We start from the raw sequence: 26,662 nt of genomic DNA, 5'->3' as shown, positions 1-26,662 counted from the left end.
CGGCCTGTGAGTCGTCCTCATACAGGAAGCGGAGGAGGTTTTCCCGAAACAGGCCACTTACTGAACAGTGTTCCTGTTTGCTGATGGGGATGTTGGTCAGTGGCATGATTTACATGACTTAGGTCTGTGGTTCAGCACCCAGCATCTTCATACCTTTCTATGCAATCTGTGAATCCTGTTGAGCTTGAGGTCAATGTAATCATTTTGCTCTTGGCTTGAATTGTGTGAGGCGGCCTTTAGAAGGTTGCTGTGTTTCAGCATTATCCATTTTTCTACCTCACATCATACTACTGCCCACTACAGAAGGGCACATGCCGCACTGACAGGCCCACACACTCATTTTAGGAAGGGGACTCATTAATTCATCAAAGTAAATCCCTCAACTCGGCTCTCGTTCTACGGTCACTCACCCCTGCAGCTCTGGCCTCAGGCCTCTTTGATCTGCCACAGGAGGCTTTTGGCATGAAGGAAGGACATTTGGTCGCCGACGCTGTACACCACCACAAAATCCATCTGCCCAGACCACAGGCTCCTCTCAGCATACATCTGCTGCCTCCAGTCTGATGCAGCACAAGGTGGATGAGGAGGGCAGACAAACACAAACAAACACAGCACATCAACATCTGGTTTGGCTTAAGGAGCTGAGGGAAAAGGCTTTACAATAGAACGCCTAAAAGGGAATATCGAATGTGCAGGCCTTTGCTTCACGAAATCTTCTCTAACTGGACCTCATTACATTTTAGTTCATTACCCCTGTCCTACACTCTGACTATACTCTGCACTGCAACCAATCAAGATGCTTAATATAGAATGTTATCCAGTACAGTAAGTCAAACAGCGATTAGCACCTATGCTGCCAGTTTATCCAAACTATGCAACAATTATTACTGTAAACCTCCCAAATCTCCTGCTTGATTGCTCAGAGGGGGCAAACCAGTTAATTCATACAAGCCTGAAGTGGAAAAGTGTGTAGCGTTACCGTGCTCTGTAAGCTGCAACTCTATTACAGTCTCACGTCTTTCAACCTGCAATATAAACAATAAGCGATGCCAAAATATGCACATGGGTGATTTCATAGAGCTCTTTGTGAGCCACGTGTGCTCGGCTCTACTCTCATAAACACACGCTCATGACTGAAAAGAAGCGTGTGTAGAGTCACCTTGAGGTGTAATTAGTGTGACCAGCAGAGAAAACACAGTGAGGCAACACTGTGAACTGTGAAGATATGAGGTACAAAGTATATGTTACTATGAAAACACTGTGAACGTTAAAGGGTTGAAGGAGATTTAATAATATTAGAAGCATATTAATACGTCATAGCAGTGGAGAGTGGGAGCGTATGAGAGACTCCACATCAGATATACAGTATGTACTGTATGTATGTGTATGCACTTGTGTGTGTGTGTGACATGCAGTATATGTATATAGACAGACAGACAGACAGACAGGGTGACAGGGTGCCCCTTGAGTAAAGCACCTAACCCCCAAATGGCTCCCGGGCATCTCTCTACTTGTATACGGACTGTGTTTACATGCAATCATTTCCCCTTGGGGATTGATAAAGTATGTTTCTTCTTCTTCTCTTCCTCTAATCAGAGCAGGAAGGCTTCAGTCATTGTCAGTCCAGTCAGTAAACACACGATGATGAATAAAGGTGCTGGAAGGTCATATTTTCTCTTGAGAGAAATGTTTATTGATATTAGTTTGCAAGAGTAATTATGAGTGATAGTTACAGTAAAAAAGGTAAATAAGGAAAGTGACTGATCCTCTGAAACATTTACAGCAGCTACAGCTCATCAGGAAGTCTCCCCTCGTACCATACGAAAAATATCATTACATCTATGGATTGTAAAGGAAGAATCATTACATTCACCACTCTTGACATTGATTAAGACAATAATCTGTGCAGTAAGTGCTCTAAAAATCAATTAAAACCTATTTCTGCAGAAAGCAAGTGGAAGTTTATTGATAAAAAAGAAAATTAGGGAGAACGGCAATATGTATAAAATGATTTTTTTGTCTAATGTATGACTCTACAAATAGCAAAGACATGTTAAAGTATCAATACTGATATTTATATCTTACACTCTTACTAAGCCTGAGATTTTTGAATTATATGTTGACGAAATAGTGGAAGAACAGATCTAACTCACGGTTCAACATAACAGCCCTACTTCCTCTGATACCACTGAGGAAGAAGAGAAGTGAATGTCTGTTTCTTTTCCCACATCTGGATCCCACAGCTGTAGATCCTCTTACACATGAAAATCCAGATGTCTTGTTGAACTCTAGCGCCCCCCAGCACTCAGAGTCCACATCACTCTCAGGATGGAGCCCATGAGACGCAGCTTCACGTTGTTCTAAAACAAAATCCTACTGCAAAAAACTACATCTTAACTCAAATCTATGACAATTGCCTGCAATCATGTATTTACTCAAGTGAAAACGAAAAACATAATAAAATAAACATATATATAACTAACCTGGAACTAATTACAGATCAATATTAACCAAGGAGGTAAATACAATATAAACCAACATCAATTTTAAAAGTGCTGTATAGAATCTGGGGTGTATGGCCGCCTTAAGATGTCAAGACATTTGTGTAGTAAAGCACAGAAAGTTTCCTAAACATCCAACTACACCATAATGTATGTACAGCACAGCAGAACTTCTCAGGTCTGAAGGTCAAATACAGCGAGTGTGTTCCAGTGTATCAGAGACTCAACTTTCATTGGCAGAACATGCTATGATACGGGGAAGACTGGACTGGACAGCGCTGTCTCATCACTGTCTGTTCTTTCTCTACAAATGAACGTGGTTGGTTCTAAATCCATTCCTGCAGATTCACACCTTTGGACAATTTAAGAGTTTCCAATTCACCAAACCTGCAGTATTGTGCTGTTGCATCCACCTGCCATCAGGTGGCAGCACTGTAATGTTGTTATTAAGCACATTTAAGTGCTCCTTCAGACTGACAGACCTTTGTAAAAAATGTTTATATAATAGAAACACTGTTACAGTCACAAGGGCTGGTCAACTAAACAGTGCAATGACCCAAATTCAGTGTATTCCTGTTTCCATTCTCCGCCGGTTAGACCTGATGCCTCCTGGTCTTGACGGAGTGTCTCCTCTTCCTCTTCCTGTAGCACTGCTCCCTCCTCTCTGGCCAGGGAAAGCCAGTCTCTGTGGCCCTGAAAGCTTCATCATACTCATCACTGTCAGAGTCCAGCTCAGCTGCTGGAAAGACTTTGTCAGGAAACACTTCCGTCAACTTGGAGGAGAAGAACACCTCCAGGCTGCGACCTGCCTGGGCCACCTCAGAGTCAGGCTGCCGGCAGACACACAGATTTAGAACACACTCAGCGCTACTGAACTGGAGTCATCATTTAAATAAGACACATTTATAAGAGAAAACAAAGAGAATCTAAATTGCTCACTTACATAATTGAACTTTGCACAGTTCCGGAACATGAGACAGACGTCATCCACAAACTCTTCAGGTGATTTATAATGCCGGGTGTTCCTCTTGCTGAGTCTGGCTCTGATCACAGACAGGTCCATGGGCCTCTTGATGATCTGATAGTAATGTCGAGCCTGCATGGAGGAGCAGCGTTATCTCACATTTTTCAATTATCCTCACCTGCCACTCTTCTTCATTATATTACTTCCCCTCTTTCAATTTGCGCCATTTGACTCAAAATGCAGCTGACATCGCTGATGTACCATGAAGAAGCTTGTTTCCCCATGTGTCAGCTTCTAACAATCTTCCTTGTTTTGAGCCTGAGCCTTGAGAGTTTGGGTAATGACCTCATCCCATACAGAGGCATGTAAACAACATAATAAATACAATAAGCCAACAATAACTTATACAAACGCATAAAAAGAAACTGAACCTTGATCTGAGTGAGGCTGCATGATCAGGAACTTAAACTTCAACCTATACTGGAGTCAATGGGAACTGTGCGGTAAGCTTATCCCAGTATCAAAATGAAATAAAGGAAGGCTTTATAATGCCGGTGTGTTCCTGTAAGTATAATAAAACATAAATGAGATTGTAAAGAGGAGCAGGCTATTAAGTGTAAGAAAAGACGATCACTCACAAGTGGACTGACAGGCTCATGGAAGGGAGCACTTAGGATGTTACTGAAGATCAGAAGAGTCAGCCGCTCACATTTCTGCAAACAAGCATGGAAATGAAAAGGCAGGAAAGGAATACAGTGAACGTGTCTGCCATCTCCAGCCAGCATTATGTACAGCACAGCTCGATCGACATGGCAGCGTCCTCCTCACCCCGGTGATGGACTCACCCTCTGCTCACATGGAGACAGTCCGTGTGCCGGCGTGTTCTCTGCAGATGTTCTCTCATTCTCGCAGTCGTACTTGACTTCTGGCTGGACAGCATCTCTGCACAGGCTGCACACCCAGTCGCCCCTGATCAGGAGGGGAAACAATAACAGCACCAGAGAAAAAATTGAACCAATGTTGTTCAGGGAAATTACATCTGAATCTTTGTGCAACTTAAAGTGCAGCTATGAATTCAGTCATCACAGTAAAGATACTTACGAAGGGAAGGTAAGCAGAGGTGGGACATGGCAGCACAGATGAAAGACTTTGGGACAGTGGTCACAGCACAGTAGGTCCCCTCCAATCAAACACACAGCACAGAAATCTTCGCTCTCCATCTCTGCGTTGTCCTGCTCGGGCTGCACCTCCTCTGCGCTCCTCTGAGGGATGGGGTTTGCGATCAGAAGCTGCCTCTGGACAGGAGCAGTGTGGCATTCATCTTCCAGGTCGGAGCGAAGCGGCTGCGGCTCGTCTGTTGTCAGCTCAGCTTCAGATTCCAACTCTGGCTCCGACTCCACAGAGCCCTGGGAATCTGGGCCCTGATCAGACATGATGTCAGAATCAGTCTCTGCCTGGAAACTGGGCTCGTACTCAGGCAGGAGGTCTGACTCGGCATCGGCGTCGCCTGATTCCACATCGGCGTCCAGCCCCTGGCCATCCTCTGATCCTGCTCCTGCATCTGATTCTGGGTCTGCTTCATATTCAATGCTTGGCTCTGAGTCTGCTGCAATGTAAGTTTCCCCGTGAGGGCCCTTCTCTTCATGAGCTGCCAACTTCTCCTGAACCAGACACTCCAGTTCAGCCTCAGAAGAAGACTCGGAATTGGGATCGGAGTCTGGTGAGACATCGGAGTCTAGGTGTGGGTCAGCCCCGGAAACAACCGAGAACGGCGTGGGGTCTGAGTCCGAGTCCAGCTCAAGTCCTGAATAACCCTGATGCACGTATTTAGGGTCACTGGATGGAGACGGCAGAGTGAATTCTTTAAAAGAGCTCAGTCTCCCTCTGTTGTTGTTTGAGTGCGTGGTAGACAGACTGAGGGTTTGTCGCTGTGGGTACACTGGGGCTGTAAGGGAGTGGGAGGTCCTGGTGGCATCTGAGACTACAGGAAAACCCTGAACGCACAGAGAAGAGAAGAGAAGAGAAGAGAAGAGAAGAGAAGAGAAGAGAAGAGAAGAGGCGTTAAAGACACCAGAAAACATTGCGTTAAATCTCCAAATGTCTTTCTTCTCTGCAGGATCTTCTCCAGCTGTAGTGCCTATAAGCATTTTAATCACATTTCCTGCTAAATGAAATCTCTAGAGGTTTGTGAGATGTATTAAATAAAGAAATCACCCTGGTCCTCTATCAGATTAATGACACAGGTCTTCTTTTGGAAACCCTGAGGGGAACATTTTAATGAAACCACTGCATATCCTCTCAAAGTGCCTCCACGCCTCCACCTGAGAGGAACGCACCCATGGATGAACCAAGCTCCACACTGGAAACTAATAACATGAGCTCAGGTAAAAGCTCATTCTGCTGGTATCAATTTACTTTAATTGGCACCTCTGATAACCAATTGCTTAAATAACTCATTAATCCATAAAGAGAGGCTGACATCATTGGCAAAAAGGATGAACTACTACGTAATACTGTAACCTAGCACCTGTTGCCCTTCCTGCCTGTAGTAAAAGGAAAGCAACATACATGTGTCCTCCCATCATGCCAGGTCCTGTGCTGAGGGACGGCCTCGCTCTTCTCCATGGCGCCGGCTGGCAAAGGGTCGCTCTGCCGTCGTCCATGGGGAGGAAGTTGAGACACGAGGATTTTGAGCCGCTCTAAGCAGACCACTGGAACCCTGGACCTCCCGAAATCCCTTTGGACCTCTGGTTTGCTTTTAGAGGCACAGAAAAGAAGAAGTAATAAACTTTATGACTTAGTTTTCATTCTTACATGGACAGATGTTTCTTTTGACACTGAATAGGTTACCTACCTGTTATGGCTGTTTCTTGACACATTGCATTTCTCCTTATAATCTGATTCTTCATCTGCATAGCCACAGGCCTGATCTGATGATGAACATGAAGAGTATAGGCATGAACTCACCAAACCTTTATGCTTGGCACGTTTGAGGATATAAGCGAATCGTCCACTACCTGGCTCTGTCTTATAGGAGAGTAAGGGTGATGGACGTCTGAAGGACTGTCTGAAGGGATGTGTGTCAGTTGATGTTTCCTTGACAGCACACAGCACTCCGTCTGATGCCCTCCTCTGTCTGGGATCTAGAGCGGCGTACTGGGAGCAAACAAACAGAATAAAACATGCTGAATTTAGTTTATATGTCAAGGTTTTATTGTGTTGATTTTGCAGTTCCATAGAGAATTCTGCAGCTTTCCTCTCAACATGTAGAACCATGTGATCCTTTGTTATCATGATGGCAGCTGCACCAAAGTGTAACATTGCTACAGTGAGTTTGTCCTCCAGGCGAAACGTTTGAACTCAAGGAATTTCCTTTGTTAAGTTGGCAAACATAGAATCATACATCATAAGACAACTTCAATCTGCTGGTGCTCATCTCTGTGCTGGCCTGAAAGTATCCAGTGATCATATTCAGATGTAGGCGTTCACCTTATCTGCTTCCAGGCTGCATCCTGTGGGCCTTTCAGCGTAAGAGTTGGCGGAGGGAGCTGCCAGTTCTGCCGGGATGCTTTGGGAGCGTCTCTTCCTCCTCACACACACCGAGCTGGGGCTGAGCCTGCTGCTCTGTGCATCGCATCCACGCTCGTGCGCTGTCACCGACACCTCGAGGGAAGTGGATCTCTGTCAGAGACACAAACACACAGACCCAAGCAGGGTTACGGCAACAGCAAGTCACAGCACACACACACAGACACACCTGCTCATCCTGCTGCAACAGAGAGGAGGAGGATGTGGACAAAGGGAGCAGTCCTCGGTGTCAGACACAAACACACATACATAAACACACACCTCTAAAAACAACATTTACCCACAGATCTGCATGTATTACTGTGATGGCAGATTGGTGTTATTGGTGGTATTATCACATTCTCGTGCAGTGTGGCCCTCAGCTAAGGAGGATCAGCTAATCACTTATCTCCTCCAGATGTCAATTTAATTCAATTCAATAACGAATGCATAATCATGGACTGATGAGTCGACAATGGGTTCTCTCTTCACTTCCTCTTTTTCTAGTGCAACCTCTTTCCTATTGAGGCCAGCTGACACTTTGGATGTGCTCTTAAGTATCACGCGATTAAAAAGTCTCACCTGACCCATTTCCCTGAGGTAAGGTAATGTGCAGGAGTCTTACCGTGGAGGAAAATAGGCTCTAATCCCTCTCTCAGGAGCGACAGAGGGGGAAGGAATTCATCTAAGAGTGCTAATCAGAGTCGCTGGCTTCCACTATTCCCTCAGTGGCTCATTAATGACAGGTTAAGTACATGACTGACTGCACCCGGGCGCTTTGACGTCGTTTTCAGATGCCGTGACTTGAAAATGCAAAAAAATAGTACATCTCTGTGTTTGTAACCAAGCATCTTGGAGTGGTGATTAGCATGCTAATGATGAACACTGCTGTCCAGGGTCTGAGAAGCATGACTACATACAGCTCAGCTCTTTGTTTACCCCTCATCCTTTCTTCATCAAGCAGAAGCACCTCCTGTTTTCAGGTTAGCTGTCAACAGTCAGTGCAGATCATTCCAGCAATAAAGAATAAACAGGAGGATTTAGTATCAGCTGTGTATAGATCTTAATAAAACAATTTAATTACTTGAATAAATTCCCATAAGCAGAACATTTTCTGACTGGCTATAGTTCTGGAACTAGTCTTTGTTGCTTTAGTTTGTCCTAATCGAGTGATGGAGTAGTGGAGTGTTGTTAACTAAATGTCTCACCCGTCCGTCTCTGTGGTCTCTGCATGCCAATGGAGTTCTGGTCCTCTGCTGCTCTTTCCTTAAGTCTCCTGCAGTGGAAACCTGGACGTGCTGCTGCTGTTGGACCGGAGTGAGCAGTTCCACACCCAGCAGCTCTCTGCTTTCAGTCTCCTCTTCGCCGCGTCTCTCCTCCCAGAGCTCCTCTGCGATCACGTCTCTGTCCACAGCTGCATACCCCAGCTCCTGCTGCAGGCTTAGAATGGACAGTTTTCCCTGACACTGGCCGTGCGCTTGGCTCTGGCTGGGCACGCTGCGGTCTGCACTCGACTGAGCCGGGGTTTCTTTTTGGTGTTTTTGGCAGGGATAAGGTTTTGTCTGTGGCTGTGAGGCAGCACCTTGAGGCTGAGACGTGGCTCCATGACTGCAGTTGAGCAGGATGGTCCCTATGTTTTGGGCAGGTGATGAAGGGGGGACACATGGCAGAGGAGCCTGCAAGGCTGAGGGGGCAGAGGGGGCTGAGGGGGCAGAGGGGGCTGAGGGGCTCTCCGTGTCCCAACACCTCTGGAGCTGCTGGCTCTGGTGCAGGGAGGCAGAGATAAGGGAAGGCTGAAGACAGCTGGAGTTGTAACGGGTGTCTTCCACCTGGACTCCACTTTTGTCCAGACTGGGCAGATCTGGCTGAGAGGGAATCCCATGCAGGCAACACACCTGGGGCTCACAGCAGCTCTGGTAGCCGCAGCCTGGCTCCCGACCTCTGTGACAGACAGCAGGTAGGGCCAGGCAGGTGATGGGCTGCGGCCTCAGAATACTGGGGCAAGCCAGACCCGGAGGATAGGTGCAGCTTCCCCCCTCCACAGTCAGCTGGCCTGCAGAGCAGCACAATCACATTAACAGATCTGTTCTCTTTACTTTAACACATGGAGGCTATTTTTATGCTGATTTCCACTTCCATTCTTGTGTTGCATTGAATGTAACATGCCGTAATCCAGCCAACTTGCTTTGATAAGATTAATGTTACCTAAAGAGGAAATCTGCTTTGTCCAGTAACTTGCATCCCAATTGAATTTGATCTTGACAGGTCCCAACGAGTCTGAGTGGAGTGAGGGCTCGAGCAGCTGCTGCATCTGGAGTGAAATCTAAAAGAAGAATATATTAGTTTACTGACAGCAGCACCTTTACAGCACAGCACCATTAGATCCATTTGAGATGTACGTGGACATGCACATGTATGATAAATGGGACGCATTTTGTTGATTCATTCTCTCTTACATCTTTATTGACTTTCACTTAAAACAAAAGAGCACTCAGACTATCAGTGTTCACATTTGAAGGTGAGGAAAGGACAATCATTCATCCTTTTCTTTTAAACTTTAGCTGTTTTATTGACCAAATATGCAGTTTACATGTGAATGCTTTGCAGTTGCTGATTCAGGACACTGTGACCTTGCAGATCAAAACTCTGATCCCATATTTAGGTCCACTTCAATCCCTGAAAGAGCCTGAGAGGCCTCAGGTCCTTTCCACTGGATGTTGGGGATATGACTCATGGCCTTCACATTTCTAAAATCCTCTCCACAGGAAGAGCATAAGGCCAAGAAAGAGTGAAGCTAAGAAAAATGTCCTGACAAAGGTATTCTTGGTACTGAATGTACTGAATTGTTTAGCAGACCTCTAGGTCTAATTTTAGGTAGAATTAAATCTAAACTTCATTAAACTTCTATAGTCAAACTTCAGCCATGACATTGTTACCCAGTGTGGAAATAGCAGTGCTAATTATCCCTTTAATTGAGTTGAGGGGGTTTCACACCTAAAGACTTAAAATAAAAAAGGAGGTATGAAACATTTTTCTCAAACCCCTGATGAATACTTCCTCACACATCCTGTGTGTGTATGTGTGTGTGTAGAAGTGTGTGGTGATGAAGGGTGTGTTCTCACATTTACCATGGCCCTGCTGAAGAGCACGGGGCTTCTGCAGTGGTGAGTGGTCGCCCAACTGATGAACTTCTGCACGTGGTCCAGCTGGCCGCATGTCTCTATCGCCCCCTGCAGCTGGTCCTCCAGACGCTGGTGGAAGTCCTCTGTGATTTTCTGAAAGAGCAGCACACAGTGTGTATGTGGGGGTGCTGGCACGCAGGCATGGCGAGCCGCGGGCTAATCAGCCGCTCGCTCTGCTCTGACAGGTGAAGCGCCTGAGATGTTTCCTTGAGCAGCTTTGACAGATTATTATTGGCTCTGGTTTGCGTCCTTTCAGGAATGATTACATCGTGTTAGTTTCTGATTCTTTGCATGCAGATTCATGGTCTGCTGAATAAGAAGGAAAGAAAGAGAAAGTAATTACCTCCAGTTGCTCTATTAATAGGTTGGCTCGTTTGTTAAGCTCGTTCATCATAATCATCTTTGCCATTTTAATCTGGTTCTCAGCCTTCCTGTGTGCGATCTTTATGCCATGAAGTCTAAGAAGAAAGAAAAGAAGAAATGACAGTCTGGCTGCTTTTTCTCGTCCTTTTTTGGCAGAAGATGTTTGCTTTGGCTGAGTCCACACAACAAGCTTTCCCAAGTCTAATCACAATTAAATACACATCATGATTGAGAATGATACATTTCACAGCTTTGGCCCGTCAGTGTGTGGAGAGCAAACACACTTCACCATTCACAATCTATCAGACTCACCAAAACTGCAATCTTGAAAATCTCTCAAGGTCACACGTGACCCCTACATAGAGTAAACAAACATGCTGGATGACAAACAGGATCCATTAGCTCTGCTAGCTCCTGCACCTTTCTGCAGGAAGATTGTCACGTTGCAATTTGTGATTTCCGACCCCTTCGGTTTTGTCAGCTTGGCTTCCTGTTGACTTTTGGTCACACTGCACGTTTGCTCGACAACATAAACAAACACAACGTTTTGTTCAGTTTGGACTCTTTATGTGAGTTATGTCACATAGGAGTTATTCTATGAAAGACGCTGTAGAAAGCAGCCACGTGTCACAAAAGTCTGTATCAAACTTCTCCTGCTGTTCTGTTCTTCTCCCTGCTGTTATAGAGGAGATATCATTGTGACTGCTGCCCCCTAGAGGAGTGAACAGTTAGACCTTTATTGATTGTTATGGTGGTCCAAATATCGATTAAGGAAATAGTTGTAAAATGCGCGTGTCTACTCTCAACAAACCACAAAATAAATCTTCAAAACCATCGAAAATTCAGGACTTAGTTACCGATCATCAGATGGCAGGACTCAAACCATCAATCATCTTAATTATCTTGTGGTGTATAAACAGCTTTGTGGATGTCTGGTGAGGGATGTGTGTGTGTGCCTGTGCGTGTGTGTGTGCCTGTGCGTGTGCGTGTGCGTGTGTGTGTGTGTGTGTGTGTGTGTGTGTGTGTGTGTGTGTGTGTGTGTGTGCTTGGCTAAATCTAGGCTGACCTGTCCTCTATCTGTTTGGCATTGTTCTCCACTGCAGATCTCCTCTCCTCCACCTGCAGAATCAGACTCTCAAACAGCCACTGCTGATCCTGCAGCGCTTTCCCAATCTGCACCACCCTGCACACAAAAGTTCAGTAATTTATTCTGTGTGTATAGAGAACACAGGAGTGAAATTTGTTTCCCTGGGGACAAGACATTATGCAGTGACCTCAGAGGCAAACACTCTACTGTAACATCACAGAAAACAAAAGTGTATGAATACTTAATAGGTATTAGGCGGGCCAAGGGTAGTGTATGCAGATACAGGTGATAAAAGTGACAAGGCATTTAGAGTGTGTGCGAGGCGGCGGTCAGCCCTCGCCTGCAGTGTCCTTGTGCTGTGTGTCTGAGGACTGACCTGTGGTTTTTGTGGGAGGACAGGTGACAGCTGCTACAGCACAGAAGGTCACATGACTCACAAAACAGCTCCAAGGGCTCCTGTCTGTGAGAGTGGCACATGAGGAGGGGACAAGGATACGACCCTGGACCTGAGAGAGAGACAGAGGGGGGGGGGGGGGGGGGGGTGTTCAGGGCAGGCAGCAGGAGCACAGAGAAACATGCAGATCACACACACAGCTGAGGGAGGAACATAAGCAGGCCGCGCTGCTGTGGAAGAGGACAAATACGTCGGAGTTTGCCAAAGAATAACTTATTTCAGTCATCCAGTGATCACTTTAAGTTTATTAGCTTCGCTGCACATACCTGTAAATAAAAGCATGGTGCACCTCACACTGGCCTTGATATCCTTTTGATATGGATTAATGATAAAGTACAATCATCCACTCGCCCCTTGTGACTATCAGTTTCTGTGCAGCCTCTGACAGGCAGTCTCAGTGTATCTTCCAGAATAACAATAATAGCTGAGATATACAGGGGGTTCTATATCAACGCTGACCTAGCACTGAGCGATCACACACTATAGCAGGAAATAGCGCGCTGCAGGTTGTGGTTGCAGTGCAAATGACTCAGTGAGCAACAAAGAGAGATGAAGGTATAAACAATATCCCTCTGCTGTCCAACATGACGTTCACACGGCCGTGAACACAGAAATGCAAATGCACAAAGTCAAAAATAACTTTCTTGCATGTCTATATGGGTCCATGTTCAGACTGTTGGCCCACAGAACCCTTAAACCGTTTCTGGATGGGGTTAATGATCTGTGCTGGCCGGCTCACCCCAGCCGACCCCAGCCTTCCTGCTCATCACATCTCTGCGGTGGAGCAGCCTCATCTGGGTGACCACATCCTGCCTGTTTGCAAGTCACACGGCTGTTTTCAGAAACACCCAAACCAAACAGCAGCGCTCCCAGGTCATAGTTGATGATAGAGATGTTAAGGATCAGCCATTTATGACTTGATAACACGTACCACACACAGATGTGGAGGAGCAGCTGCTGGAGAGAGAGCTGACAGGCGCACTTGAGGCGTCTTTAAATAGTAACATACTGATATTAGAAAAAGTGGAATCGTTGAAGCACTTTAGAATCTGGGCCACAAGTTTATACATAGGAGTAATGTAACAACACAGGGATCTCCAGGAGCCATTATCAACCATCACCGCTGACATGCATTATTCATCGCAATGGATCCTACTGAGGCATGATTGACAAACAGACAGCAGGAAGGAAAACAAATGTGTGTGCAGATGTCACCTCTGCCGAGTATCATTTCATGGGATGCATCCTGTGTGGTCTTCACACATTTTTAGATATCACACACTTGTTTTTGCTTTTCTCTTTGCCCGCCGGCACATAAATCAGTTTAGACCCATATTAAATATTGCGTCCCAATTGGCAGTGATTCTCATTAACACACACACACCCCCACATGCAAAACTCATCATACAACTCATCATAACTTATTGCTGTCTGAAAATGACTCTTACAGTCATGTTGTGTCCTAGCAACCAGTAAATTAGAAACCTACAACTATTGTTGTAGGTTTCCCCTGCATTGCCAAATCTCCATGTGCCTTCATTTGCTGAGTTTGCTGACTACCAACACAAACAACACACATTTATTTATCTTCTGTGTTCTATCAGATGAAGGAATATTATTGTTTTGGTTTGATTGCAGTGGTTTCTGGGAAATGCAAGGTCAAGAAGGATACACCTTAGTGTCTTTTAAATTCTTTCAAATGAAGGTCGCATCACCCACCCACAGTGGAAGGAAGGATCCTCCTAAATGGGACAGTCTAGTCGAGCAACTATGATGTAATCAGTGTTCAAATGTGACCTTGAAAGAATGCGTCCTATGAAATGAGACACAGCCGCAGAGAGACCAACCAATAATCCCAGTCCCACTAATCAGGACGTCAGCCTGGGAGGTAATTGAAATGTTCTAACAAAACAAATGAAATAGAAATGGGGTAAAACGTGTGTAAACTGCAATGCCTGCCTTGTCCGGTGGGAGGCAGGGAGCTGGAGCCTCTCTGGTGCAGGTCTGGACACTGGGTGGGACCGGGCCTCAGTTGCTGGTGCAAGTCTGTGTACTGGGAGGTGATGGTTGTCCTCGGATGCTGATGCACATCTGTGCACTGGTAACACAGCCACTTGTTGCAGAGCGTACACAGACTCTGTGCCAGTGTGGGCTCTGAACACTCTGAGCAGCTCTGAAAGAGACACACAAAATATCGTAAATACACTCTGAACACACACACACACACCTACATTTGTCAAAAAGAGGTGGCACATCACACTTCTCATGTTCACAAATTACTCACAGTCTCTCAAGAGAGTTCTACCAGCACATGATGGAGTTCCTGCAGGGGATCGACCTGTGCTTTAGCTTTGTTGGTGTAAAATGGAAACCAAGCTGTTTCAAATATCAGAAAATAAGGGGATACATTTGATCCCTTCTCCTATTCCCATCCTTTATAAATCAAGACGTATCACATCCTCAACCTGAGATTGGATTACAGTCTTATGGCAGCTCTGTTTTAATGTATAGCCCTATATTGCCCATTTAACTTGTATATCAGTGGGCTACACTTTATTTATTAAATTAATAGTCATATATCTTATTCATTACAGACCTACAAGTATTCTATTAAAGGGATCTTATAACTGGTTTCAGCTTTGACTTGTGCCAAAAGTTTCCCTCAATTTGATCTATTGGTTGAAATGACTTTTCAACAAATGATGACAATTTTACTCCATGTAAACCTGCCTGATGTCTCATAAGACAAAAAGGAAAACATGAGGAAAACAGATGCAGAAGATCAACATGCCTACTTCCACTTCAGCTATACTTAGTGGGTAAATCCATCCTCTGCATCTGACCCATCCTCTCTGTTCAGCAGCACCTGGGGAGCAGCTCCACATCTCAGTTGAGTGACTTGGTCCTTGTCACTCGCAGAAGGATTCCTAATTACTAACCAGTCCTTTGGTGTGGGAGGAAACCCCACGGGACAACAAGCACGACCCACACCCAAACGCCCCATTTGGGCAAATTAGGGTTCACACACATAACCATGTTGCTGTGAGAAAAGTGGTGAACAACAAGCCACAAATTGCAGCATGAAACATTAATAAAGAGAAGAATGAAGTCTCAGACTCTCTGTAGCTCTGCCAGACAGGAAGAAATGTTGAAGCTGTGAAAGGAAACGCTCTTGAAAGAAATAGCTCACCTTCTCCATTTCAGTGCCGTAGAGAGCGGAGCTGTTGAGAGGAGAGTGGAGGAGTTGCTTCCTCAGCGGGAGGGAGAGGAGAGCACACAGCCTGACGCCTCAGCAGCAGAAAGACTGAGGTTTCTACCTGCAGCAGGAAGCAGCGCGCGCCGAGAGGTGGCCCCAGAGGAGACGGCTTACATGACAGCCTCGCTGTGCTCTCTCCTCCCCTTGGTTCATCCATGTGTAGGACTCCTCACTGCAGGAGACAGAAGTGTCACGTTCACATTCATCTCCTGCTCACTGGTTCAGCCACCAAAAAGGAGAAAATCTCATCCTTTTCTTAAATAAGCCTGTGCATAATAATTGGGAATTAGGGAGATAAGATAATTATTTTTTGTAGGGCAAAATATCCCCGGAAGCCGTTTCCAAAACGGAGGAAAGAAGACCAAGTGACCTACAATGAGGAAGGAGGCAATAAGTGCAGTAAGTTGTGTCTGTGAGTCATAAGGCAGGTCCAGACAGTGTTAGGTCAGGTCGGGGTCAGACCGGGCCAGGCCGGGTTAGACCAGGCCGGGCTGCGCTGTGACGGGCTGGTTGTGGGCCTTCTTCCACATCCCTTTGTCAGCATGAGGAGGGGACAGGTCCCAGAGGAGCACCGTGCTAACGTAGCACACCAAAACCGGGTCAGGCTCTGATAAGCTCCAGATGGGATTAGGACACACTGTTGCAATTCTCTCTAACACTGTGAAATCAATTAAGACTTTAAACGGCACGTCAGAGGGACTCAGATTCAGACATTATTTCCTGAGTATAAAGTACAAAGAAATCTATATGGCACCAAAATAAAAACACAGAGAAATACATAAAGATTAAGAAAACAACAACACAACATATATGCAGAAATGTACAATATTAAGTGGATCAAAAAGGTTCAAAATAAAAATAAAAACCTGTAGTACAAATGCAAGTATATTAAAATAAAATAAAGTAGAAGTAGAAAGAGCAGGAAACTGAATCCTTCATTCAGTCCTGTTCAATGCCAGAAAACTAAATAAGTTATAATTGTTGTTGTTGTATAGTTAATATTATTACTATTATAGAGCAAGGAAAGAAAGGGAAATAACTCTTGAAAAATAATGATTTAGGACAGAGGGAGGATTGTGTTTCAGTACAAATCAGGCAACTGTAGGTGGAAAAAGGTATCGCTGAAAGCAAGTGAAACTCGATACACACTCGCTCCATCAAGTCGAGCCCAAATCAAACCAGTGTGACATGAAGAGCTGTGAGCAAGTCTGCCTAACAACAACCCCTGCAGCCTGACCTACAAATCTGACTACTCTCTCATCCTTGGGTGCTTCGGCGGGGAGCTCGAAACAATCCCATTTGCCATTGTGCGCTCAAAGACCCACTTTGAAACACAATTAGTCAATCGCAGTGCACCCTGCCACTTCTTCGCTCAGCTCCATAGTGTTTGCTTTCAGTGTGCACGACACCCATTTATCTTTCAGGCTGAAGCCCCCTGCCAGCCTGTTAAGTGAAGCTGGCACTAGATATGCAGCCTGAGAGCATACCATCTCCAGAGATGTCACAATAATAGAAACCTGCACAGCCATCTCTCCCTTGAAAGCGCCCCTATGTAACATCCATTAACACAGCAGCGATGGGAAGCAGGATTATCTTCAACTAGTGTCAGATTCACTCTTGACTTATTCTGTATTTAGCTTTTGCTGAAGGCATCCGGTCTGTCCTCAAACAACTTCATCTCTGTTCTTCATCTCTCTCAGCATATCCATCTCCAGCAGAGGAGAATTTTCAAACCAAAAACACATCCTTTAAATCATTCAAGCACTCACATTGTTCAGGCTGAGCTCCTCCAGCTTCATCTGGAAACAACATTCTTACGTTTATCTAGGTAGATATGTTCAGGGTAAAAAGAGGTTTTACCTGCTGGGTGAGATCTGCTCTGGCCCTCTGGCAAAATGAAAAATTATTACGATCATTTTGGCAGACGCTTTTATCCAAAGCGACTTACATTACATTACCGCCCTTCGCAGAGGGGGGAGCAATTGAGGGTTTGGTGCCTTGCTCAGGGGCACCTCGGCAGGGGCTCAAACCGGCGACCCTCCGGTTCCCAAGTAGAAGCACTACCGACTGAGCCACTGCCTCCCTCATGGGAATATATAAACTAAACAACTGTTACATTTGCTATAAAGTCGCATTGTTTACCTTCAATGGTGATGTCCCACTATAATGTTGTTTCAATTTATGTGAATTCAAAGATGTCTTCAAAAATATGTTTACGTACAGTGTTTGGCCCAGTTAGCCTCAGCTTCTCCAGCTACACATTTGCTCAACTCAACGTTCTCTGGACTACAAATGTTATGCTCCAGTGAATTTGGACAAATAAAAAGTTACTGGAGCTTTTCACAGAACTTTCCTTAAGCAAGCACGTGACTGCATTGCAAACAGTCACATGCAAATCTGTAGTTGGGAAGCCAACGGTGTGGTGGCATTTATGCAACTTCTAAGGTTTATATATTGTATGTAAATCAAATGTTAGAGCTCATATCTCCACCACCGAGCCCAGAATAAAATCTATGTATTCTCATTCTTCTTTTGGTTGTTGCAGCTGTTGGTTAATCATTTAAAATATTTAATTCAATTAATTATGTATTTATTTAATGCATTTTTGTCAGATCTTTCCTGAGACAAGTCCCACCATCCAGAAAGTTCAGCCAGGATCAGTTCTCAACTTTGGGTGTAATCCTGATCTAACAAACACAACAACAACAATCGCTGACAGAAACAACTTCACCTCTTGGCTGCATGCAGGGAGAGGATAAACAACAACAACAACAACAACAACAAAAGTCTCCTCATGTAAGTTGTTGTATTTGAGAGATTCAAGTCATTTACGTCTCTACTTTCTAAAGTCCATGTCCATGAATGTGACTGCATCTCTCTGCAACACGGATGTGTATGTCGGTCAAACAGAGTTGCTGCCCCTGCATCAGAACCCCTCTTTCTCTCTCTCCTTCTCTCTCTCTGCTGTGTTTTGCAAAGTGCGCGTCACATCTCTAAAGCACCATGGTGCCATAACAGAGATGGATCACAAACACACACATTCACAATACGGATAGTTTGGTTGTTGAGGAGCATCCTGGACATGCCCGCGCTGCGTATGTGTACAAATGTAACTGCGCACGGTCCCCGCAAAACACCACGGAGACAAACATTGAAGCAAACACTGTGTGTGCGTGCGCGCGTGTGTGTGAGAGCAGCTCAACTTCTGACAGCGTGACAGTCGAGTGTGTGTGTGTGCTGTATGCGGTTGTTTGTGTTTGTGTGTGCGTCCGGAGTGGAGCGAAACTCGTTACCTGGCCAGCGCATCACCGACCGCCGCTCCCCCCATCGGATGTCGCTCTTCGGCCGGGCCAAATTTTGGAGATGCAAAGTCTCGCATGTAACATCGCGAGAGTTCGCGGTCGCGCTCTACTTCTGACGTTTCACAAAGATGATGTGTTAATATTTGGCTTTACTTTTGAACGTGTTCTCGACGAATTGTGTTATCTTTGAACAAAAGCTGTTGTATGACAAAGGTGGTAATTAATTAGCTCAGTGGGTAGAGCTTCCGCTTGGGAACTGGAGGGTCGCCGGTTCGAGTCCCTGCCAAGGTGCCCCTGAGCAAGGCACCGAACCCTCAATTGCTCCCCCCTCTGCGTAGGGTGGTAATGTAATGTAAGTCGCTTTGGATAAAAGCGTCTGCCAAATGCTCGTAATGTAATGTAATTAATTAATAAAAACTCTGGAAGGACATTTTAATTTTTACACTATTATGATTATTGTCGTCGTTTCTGCTATTTCAAATCAAAATCCAACATAATATATTTAAAAAATAAGTCAGTATAATAAGTATACAATTCCTTCACCTTAACGGTCTTAAAGTAGTTAAAATAGTTCTGCCCCACATGTAGCAAAGCCCAGTGATCAACATCACTGTGATGGATGTGATGAAACTTCCAAGGCAACTAGTCATTAATACCAGAATCCAAATTAAAAATCTACTCAAATCAGAAGCTAATGACTTAATTAGGCCTGTGAGTTGGGTGTGCCAAGGCATGGGACTTACAAAACAATGACTTTGTCCAAGCTCTGCCAGTGCCTCAAATGAAGTTAAGCTGGGTGTGTAGCTTAATATTGACCGAACAGAGTACTTGTGTTTCCTGTTTTCCTATAAATGAGTCAAACACAAGTGAAGTAATATGGAGACTGGAACCCACTTAGTTCTGAGAGATAATAACAGCACAGCAGTGACAACCAGCAGAGTGATGTGCACAGACATAATTAGGTTACAGCAGCATGTGGTAGCTGGTGCTAGACTAACTGTGCCTTTTGGGATCTCCCAGCTCTAATGCTGCTTGTCATTGAGATATGCGATCTAAAATTAAGTGAGTTGGATCATATCGTCTGGCAAAACACACAATGCTTGAACAGTTATTGAAATATTTCTGATGACAAAACTGACAAATTAAATCAGCAGTGTGCTTTGAGCCTGGTGACGTTTTAAAGTAAAGCTAGAGATTTTTCGTCTGTTGGTTGGTTGTTTATCATCCAAATTGCCAGTAAAGCATGGCATTAAATTATGTTGTTTATCCCTTTCCTGGGCCAGATTCAGGACTATATAATAAGTAAAAGTGAATAATTGCTGAATACACCAATTTCAATACAGAAAACATAAACAAAAATCCCATGACACACCACCAAAAGGGTAAAGCTCAGTGTAGAACCATTGCTCCTCTGTAACATCCAACTGGGAGGAGACCAGGGCCCAGAGCAGGAATACAGTAGCCCATCTGGCCTGGGAATATCTTGGGATCCCCAGATGAAGGCCGTGGCAAGGGAGAGGGAAATCTGGGCTGCTTTGCTCAGAATGCTGCCTCAGCAAGCCAAACTCCAACAAACTGTGGAAAATGGATGGATGGTTTCTGCAGCGATCCATCATCATTGCTTTGCAGCACGGAGGTCCTGGGTTTGAAGCCATCTACTGGGCCTGGTCCTGTCTATGTGGACTCTCCACATTCCTCATGTTTGTACAGATTTCCTCAAGACTGGTGGAATAAATATGCTCTAAAGAGTGTGCTGGTAAAAAAGAAACCAAAGATCAATTAAAACAACATTTAGGAGCAACATGAGGTCTGAATGACATTAGTGGTTAACTCAATACTGTACACACAAGCATTTGAAGGATCTTTAATTACATTTTTTAACAAAAGACTGTAAAAGACTGCACGTTTAACAGCTACAATCACTCTTCTTCTTCTTCATTGTCTCGATGCACGTACAGTTCCTGCCAGCCGGACAAATACGTGTTACACTCCTTAACAGAGGACAACACTGATATGAAATAATGCAAAATCAAAACATATGAACTGTACATCTGTGCTCATATCAAGCCACTCACTCTGAACACATTCCTCACAAGCATACCTGGACATCAGTGGTTACTCTACGGCTCACTCGATTTGTACCGTCCTACTGTCACTAGCCTCAGAACAGACTATAAACATACAATGGAGTATCACAGCCAGCCCACAGCGAAATATGTACATGTTTACACACACGTTTTGACAGACAAATGAGAGACAATCATCATAACGGAGAGGCTTAAGGAGATCAGTCTTTAGTTTTGTAGGACATCGTCAAACAGGACGTGATGTGCCGATGAATTTCCCCTCAGTTCTTTTTGTGGAGAAACTTCATTTTATTTCCTGCAAACAAGTCACACAAGTACATTAAATACATATGAGAGGTGAAATAACGCTGATGGGAAATTGTATGAATCTATAAATCAGAGTGTTACACGTTACAAATAGGAAGCTAATTACAATGGGCTCAGAATGGAGGAGTTTGGGGCCAATTTAACACAGATTCAACTCAGGACATCTGGACAAGGCATCTTAACCAGCGGGCCCATGCTATCCAAACCCCAAAGGTATGTTTTAATGACAAAGAATGAGGGTGTGGGAGAAAAGTTTAACTCTCTAATGCAATGTGATTGGAAAACTGGATTTTACAATTCCTGTAATCTGAGACCATCTTTCCTTCCCTGCAGAACTCACCGAGTCCTTTGAGGAACTTGTTGACTCCACTCTGCTCTGTGTCTGGCAGCTCCTCCAGATACTGATCCACCCTCAGCTCAAACAGGCCTGAAACAAGAGCAACTCAAGAGATTACAAAGGAAAAGCGACATGTCTCACATTTCTAAGAGGTTACAATTACCCTATGTGGAGGAGGGCAGCGAGGAAACAGGGTGATCATCAACATGTCAATTTCACCCACTAGAGGTCAGCACTAGTGAACATTCAGCTGCACACTTGGCTATAAAAGCATGAGTGGAAAGTTTACAGACACCAGTGACTCTCAGGAAGGCACGTCTACCTTTTGCTCTGCTCTTCCTTAGCTCACGATCTTGAATGAATCCTGCAAACATCTGGGACTCCATGAAGACGCCCAGGAATCGACGGATGCTCTTGGAGGCCACAGACTTGCGAAAGGCTTCCCGTTGGAAAACGCGCTCTCCTCGCTCGCCCTGAGTGATGAACAGGGAATAATGTCCCATAGTCTCCAGGAAGAAGCGGATAAAGGCCTCCGACACCAGGCTGTTCAAGGAGTTGTACTCTGTAGATGCAAAGGAGTACTGGTTAATGACTTATTCAAAGATAAAGTCCTATTGCAGTGGAAGTATCCAAAAGAGATCAAAGGAATCAAATGAACAGTAAACTAAGAAACCATAATTATGTACTTATTATGGACATTTCAATAAATTCATCAGATACATAGTCAGACCTGACGACTAGTGAAAAGCCTCCCACCTCTGCATTTACTGATAAACTCCCTCTGTGGAAAATAACTATGGTACTGAATTGCACAAGAGCTGCATTGCCACAATTTGTAAGTATGAGACCTCGCCAGAGTCATTAAAGGACAATTCCTGCATGAGTTGTTGCTCATTTCCTGCATTCCCTTGCTGTTTTACATTACTGTTGGTATTTGGTATTTACCTCCCATCTAGGTTGTTTGAAAGCTAAAGGAGCAAATATAACCAAACCTACACAATAAAAGTATAAAAGAGGTTTCAAGTAGTATCTATAAAGCTGAGAATTAATTTTCATGTAATTGTTGTTTTGGTTTGCCCGTTAGCTCGAGCTGATGGTGAACGCCAGGAGGCTGATCAAATGTAACCACAGAGAATGCAGCGGTTTGAGGAAACTTTTATCTTGCAGAGGGACTTGAACTGGGAGAAACACAAATGCTTTAATCATAATAATGCTATGCACATCCTGAGATACTTGAACTCCTTCAGTCGAGGCAACAACTCACTTCCCACCTGGAGGGGACAATGCATCATTTCAAGGGTTCAAGGCGCTGACATGTAGCCCAGCCTCTTAACACTCTGCAAACCTCATCACCACCTATTGTCACGAGCTCTGGATCATGACCGGCCTGTGGTTATGACATCGCTGTATGAGTATCCCATGACCCCTCCCTTACATCATTAAAGAAACACTCCATTCTAAAAGCCTGGCAGGTCAGATGTGGTGACTCACTGTGACGAGCTTCTTAAGAGGACTACAGTACGTCATTCTGAGTGGTGTGTAGAAACGTGTGGATATGGTCTGTTATAGGCGAACACAAACTGTTGTTCTAATTAACAAGGATAACATCTGCTGGGGCTCAGAGAGACAATCTGTCACTTACTCACCTTCGTCTGACTCGCTGTCAGAGTCCTGATTGATGATGTCATTCCTCTGCTCCAGCGCTTGCTCAAGAGCTGCCTGAAGTTTTCGCGGCAACAGCGAGGCCTCATCATCCATCTATAAACAATTGAAAAAACTGCAGTCAGCATTTATAAACAACAATGTTCGGAGACTGAATTCAAAGATTGCAATTACAATAAAGAGCCACGTGCTTTACAGTCATCATCAAGTTAATAAACTAACCTGTCGGATGAAGCGGTCGGTTCCAAGGTCAACCATTAAAGCCTAAATGAAAGGAGGGAAGAGTGTATCAGACTTAGAGAACTTGTGTATGCAACTGTATTGATATTAGAAAACAGTTAACCCTTATTCTGCAAAACAAAACCTCTGGCATGAAACGAGTGAATATCCATCATCTTCAAAAAAGCTGCAACATGAAGATGTTAGATATGAAACGTGTAGCAGTGTTTCAGAAGTGAAACAGAAACATGAAAATGTGGTAAACAGACAGCAGATGTTGTTGACAGCCTGTTAGCAGGAGAATGTTAACAGAGTCAAATGATCTTTCCATACAAGTCACTTTTTAGTACAAGCAGTAAATGCACCTAATGCTAATAAGATAAGAGGAAACCTTCATAATTCCTAAACCATAATTGGATTTAATCACTATACACATAATTACCAACCAGTGCTGCAATGGGTTTGCTGGTTTCTACTGCAAAAATGTGAGCCAGAGCCTGAGATCCTTGGCTGGTGCATCCCTCACTCTGTACCAGCTGCCAATACCACAAGGCCATTTTCTGTGTGTGTGTGTGTGTGTGTGTGTGTGTGTGTGTGTGTGTGTGTGTGTGTGTGTGTGTGTGTGTGTGTGTGTGACCGAGTGTTTTCAATCACCCGGTGTAATTCTTGGGGAGTATCTGTATTTTTCTTGAGTATGTGTTCATAAATGTTACTTGATTTTTATTAAAATTATTATTTTACCGCTGATTCGATTTTCAACTGAAAAAACAATGATGGGTAAAGAAACTAATCTAACATGCAGGTCTAAAACTAAAGATCAATCTAGAGACTATTTGGAAAGCAAACTTTCATGCTGGCCTCTTCAGAATGCGGCTGTCAGTGTGAAATTCTTTCCTACTGCTGGAAGTGACCTGGCTGCTTTCCCTTAGCTGCACTAAAGGCAGAGGAAGTCAGACAGATGCAGCAACAGCTGGCCAATTTATAATGGAATTATTCTGGGTCTGTTGTGCTGGAGTTTATCAGCCAAGAACAAAATATTCACAATATTATACCCAAAGAGAAGAATACCTCAGTCAGACATGAAAAGGAGCAGAGTTCTTAAAATGAATGCTAATTTAGAAGCTATTCAGTATCTGATTAAGTTCTGAGCAACAACAGCTAGGGACACCCAGGCGGCTCAACCCATCTGGATTAAGACTTCAACTGCATCTTTCATTAAACTGCAATCAAGTTATTTTGAATGAGAGTTGTAATTTGCTGAGAATAGGTGGCTGCAGCTGGAACATGGACCGCCCACGCAAAAACGTCATTAGTAATTTCAATAATTAAATTTAATTAATTATGTTCAAAATGGATGAAGTCTATCCAGAGTAAGACAGAGGGATAATAGCAGTTTAATAGTTTAATGATCTGCCATTTAATAGCATAATGATCTGCCATCTGAGATCAGCACACAGTGACAGTGAGCTCCCATGAGTAAATGTGCCTGTCCCTTCATCAGATCAGTATCATCATATTCATCATCATATTTTAATCTATAATCTTAATCTTTAATTTCAATGTATGAAAGAGGCCTTAGAGCAGGGAAGACATACTGTAGGTCACACAGGTCAATGCACGGAGAAACAGTGGACTCACCTCTTCTACAGGCAACTCTTTGAGCTTTGGTAGTGAGCTGGACAGCAGCCCCACCAGGAAGGGAGTGGGACAGCAGACAATATCCAACATGGAGCCTGGCAACACGGGGATGAATGTGTGCTGCCAGGAGAAGGGGTAGAGCAGCGCCACCACTGCATGCATGCAGCTGGACAGGGTACTGCAGAGGAGAGACACAACAACATAACATCAATCACTTTCACACACGCTCAACCCAGCCACACCAGATCAAACTGAACACTGTCAAAACAGAGCAGCTGGTTCAGCAGATAATGGAAAATGTTTTATTTCCAGGCTGAAAGGGGAGGGAGTGTACCTGCTCCAATGTAAACTAAACATTTTAAAATCCCTGCTTCTAAACCTCCACTGACTTCCCTCTCATCTTAAATCATTGAACTCATTAGAATAAGCTCTAATCGCCTCTCTGCCTCTAAGTAGGCAAGATTAGACAAAAAGATGTCCTGTTGTCTTAATTGTTCGCCTGCTGCTGAGTCAGCATCATCTCAGCTACACAGTTGCGGTCGCTGCAAGTTTCTGCTCTAATTGTTACTACAAAGCATTTCCATTTATCCATAAGCATTTGGGGTTATCAGCACAACTTCATCACCTCACATAACACACATGCACAACAAATCAAGAAACTCCACAAACAGCAACCTGCCACATCCCTGTACACCCCGTCCCCCCTGTGCTGGGCTGGGCTGGAGGTCTGTTCAATGGGCCTAAAATGATTTCTTGCAAAATGCAGTGTTGAGAAATCATTTTTAAAATGTTTGGATCTGCCCCTGGATCCGGATCTGCACTACATCTTGCCCCACCCTTCTACCACATTTTCATCAAATCAGTTGAGAGGTTTTTGAGTCCTCATGCTAACAAACAAAAAACAGATGTCAACGTTGCATCCTTGATGGAGGTAAACATAACAGCACAGAGGAGCTATGTACCCTGGATTTGTCTCTTTGTTCTTCCTGCAGCTGGATTCAAACACAACTTTCACTTTAGACACATGAAAGAACAGGACTAGGGACCCAAAATCACTGCTGGAAGACTCTTGAGTGGAAAGACTCAAGACATGTAGCACCATTCACCGCAAGCCACATATCTCAAGGGAGAACCCAAGAAAAGGCATTCATAGAGGTGTTAGACACTCATAGAGAGCCAGAATCATTACTGACGACACAAAACTACCTCAGCGCCTCTGCAATGATGGCGTGACTCTGACATGATGCTATAGTTATGCTGGAAGCTTGTTGACGCAATGTGAAAACGAACCAATTCCGTCTAAGTTCAGCAGCTGTGGAATAACATGGAGATCCCAAATAGCAGCCCGTCTTTCTCACGATCCCTCGCTTGTTGACAGTGGCTGACCCTCCTCCCCTCTGTCCTCTGCATACTGTCCACTCCGTGTACACAAAGAGAGCGAAAATAAACTATGGGTCCAATCAGACACACACACTGCCGACCACTAAATCAGTATGGATCAGAACCAAGACCAGGGATCAAACATGGTATGCAAAAGAACCCCACTGGAGATATACACACTTTTAATGAGGAATGTTGTCTGTGGTTGTTCACATCAACAGCAGACAGAACACACAAGTAAACACTTCCAGTTCTGAAGTCCCACCCCTGTACGTGACCTTAGTCACACCGGATTACAACTTCAACATGAGGACAACAGAGGTGAAAACCATTTTGGTACTGAGCAAAATGCTTCAA

The 26,662-nt window shown here is 44.4% G+C and overlaps 2 protein-coding genes across 3 annotated transcripts in view; both read right to left on the bottom strand.

Moving 5' to 3' along the window:
* Positions 1-2,103: 2,103 nt before the first annotated feature.
* trim66 (tripartite motif containing 66) lies at positions 2,104-18,740 on the bottom strand. The gene is made up of 18 exons (XM_076155728.1): positions 18,668-18,740; positions 15,309-15,546; positions 14,078-14,291; positions 12,041-12,170; positions 11,644-11,760; positions 10,558-10,672; positions 10,161-10,307; positions 9,238-9,355; positions 8,241-9,085; positions 6,955-7,146; positions 6,483-6,621; positions 6,320-6,395; positions 6,034-6,220; positions 4,567-5,459; positions 4,311-4,434; positions 4,104-4,178; positions 3,445-3,597; positions 2,104-3,331 (listed from the first exon to the last, which is right to left on the bottom strand). The coding sequence occupies exons 2-18, from the start codon at positions 15,315-15,317 to the stop codon at positions 3,095-3,097; spliced, it is 3,771 nt and encodes a 1,256-aa protein (XP_076011843.1). The 5' UTR covers positions 15,318-15,546; positions 18,668-18,740; the 3' UTR covers positions 2,104-3,094.
* Positions 18,741-20,524: 1,784 nt separating this feature from the next.
* Positions 20,525-26,662, bottom strand: part of dennd2b (DENN domain containing 2B) — a 44,477-nt gene continuing 38,339 nt past the window's right edge. For both annotated transcript variants that reach the window (XM_076155591.1, XM_076155590.1), the window contains exons 15-20: positions 24,926-25,103; positions 23,291-23,332; positions 23,053-23,164; positions 21,729-21,968; positions 21,410-21,496; positions 20,525-21,058 (exon numbers count right to left, since the gene is read on the bottom strand). In XM_076155591.1, coding sequence (XP_076011706.1) covers positions 21,024-21,058; positions 21,410-21,496; positions 21,729-21,968; positions 23,053-23,164; positions 23,291-23,332; positions 24,926-25,103 — 694 coding nt within the window. In that variant the 3' untranslated portion in view covers positions 20,525-21,023. The remainder of the gene's footprint in view (positions 21,059-21,409; positions 21,497-21,728; positions 21,969-23,052; positions 23,165-23,290; positions 23,333-24,925; positions 25,104-26,662) is intronic.

Source organism: Genypterus blacodes, unplaced genomic scaffold, assembly GCF_046128005.1.
Source record: "Genypterus blacodes isolate CSIRO-AG114 ecotype Tasmania unplaced genomic scaffold, CSIRO-AGI_Gbla_v1 ptg000067l_1, whole genome shotgun sequence".
In the NCBI taxonomy this organism is placed as follows: Eukaryota; Metazoa; Chordata; class Actinopteri; order Ophidiiformes; family Ophidiidae; genus Genypterus; species Genypterus blacodes.
Note: the sequence above shows the minus strand (reverse complement) of the source record. Positions and strands in the feature narration are given on the sequence as shown.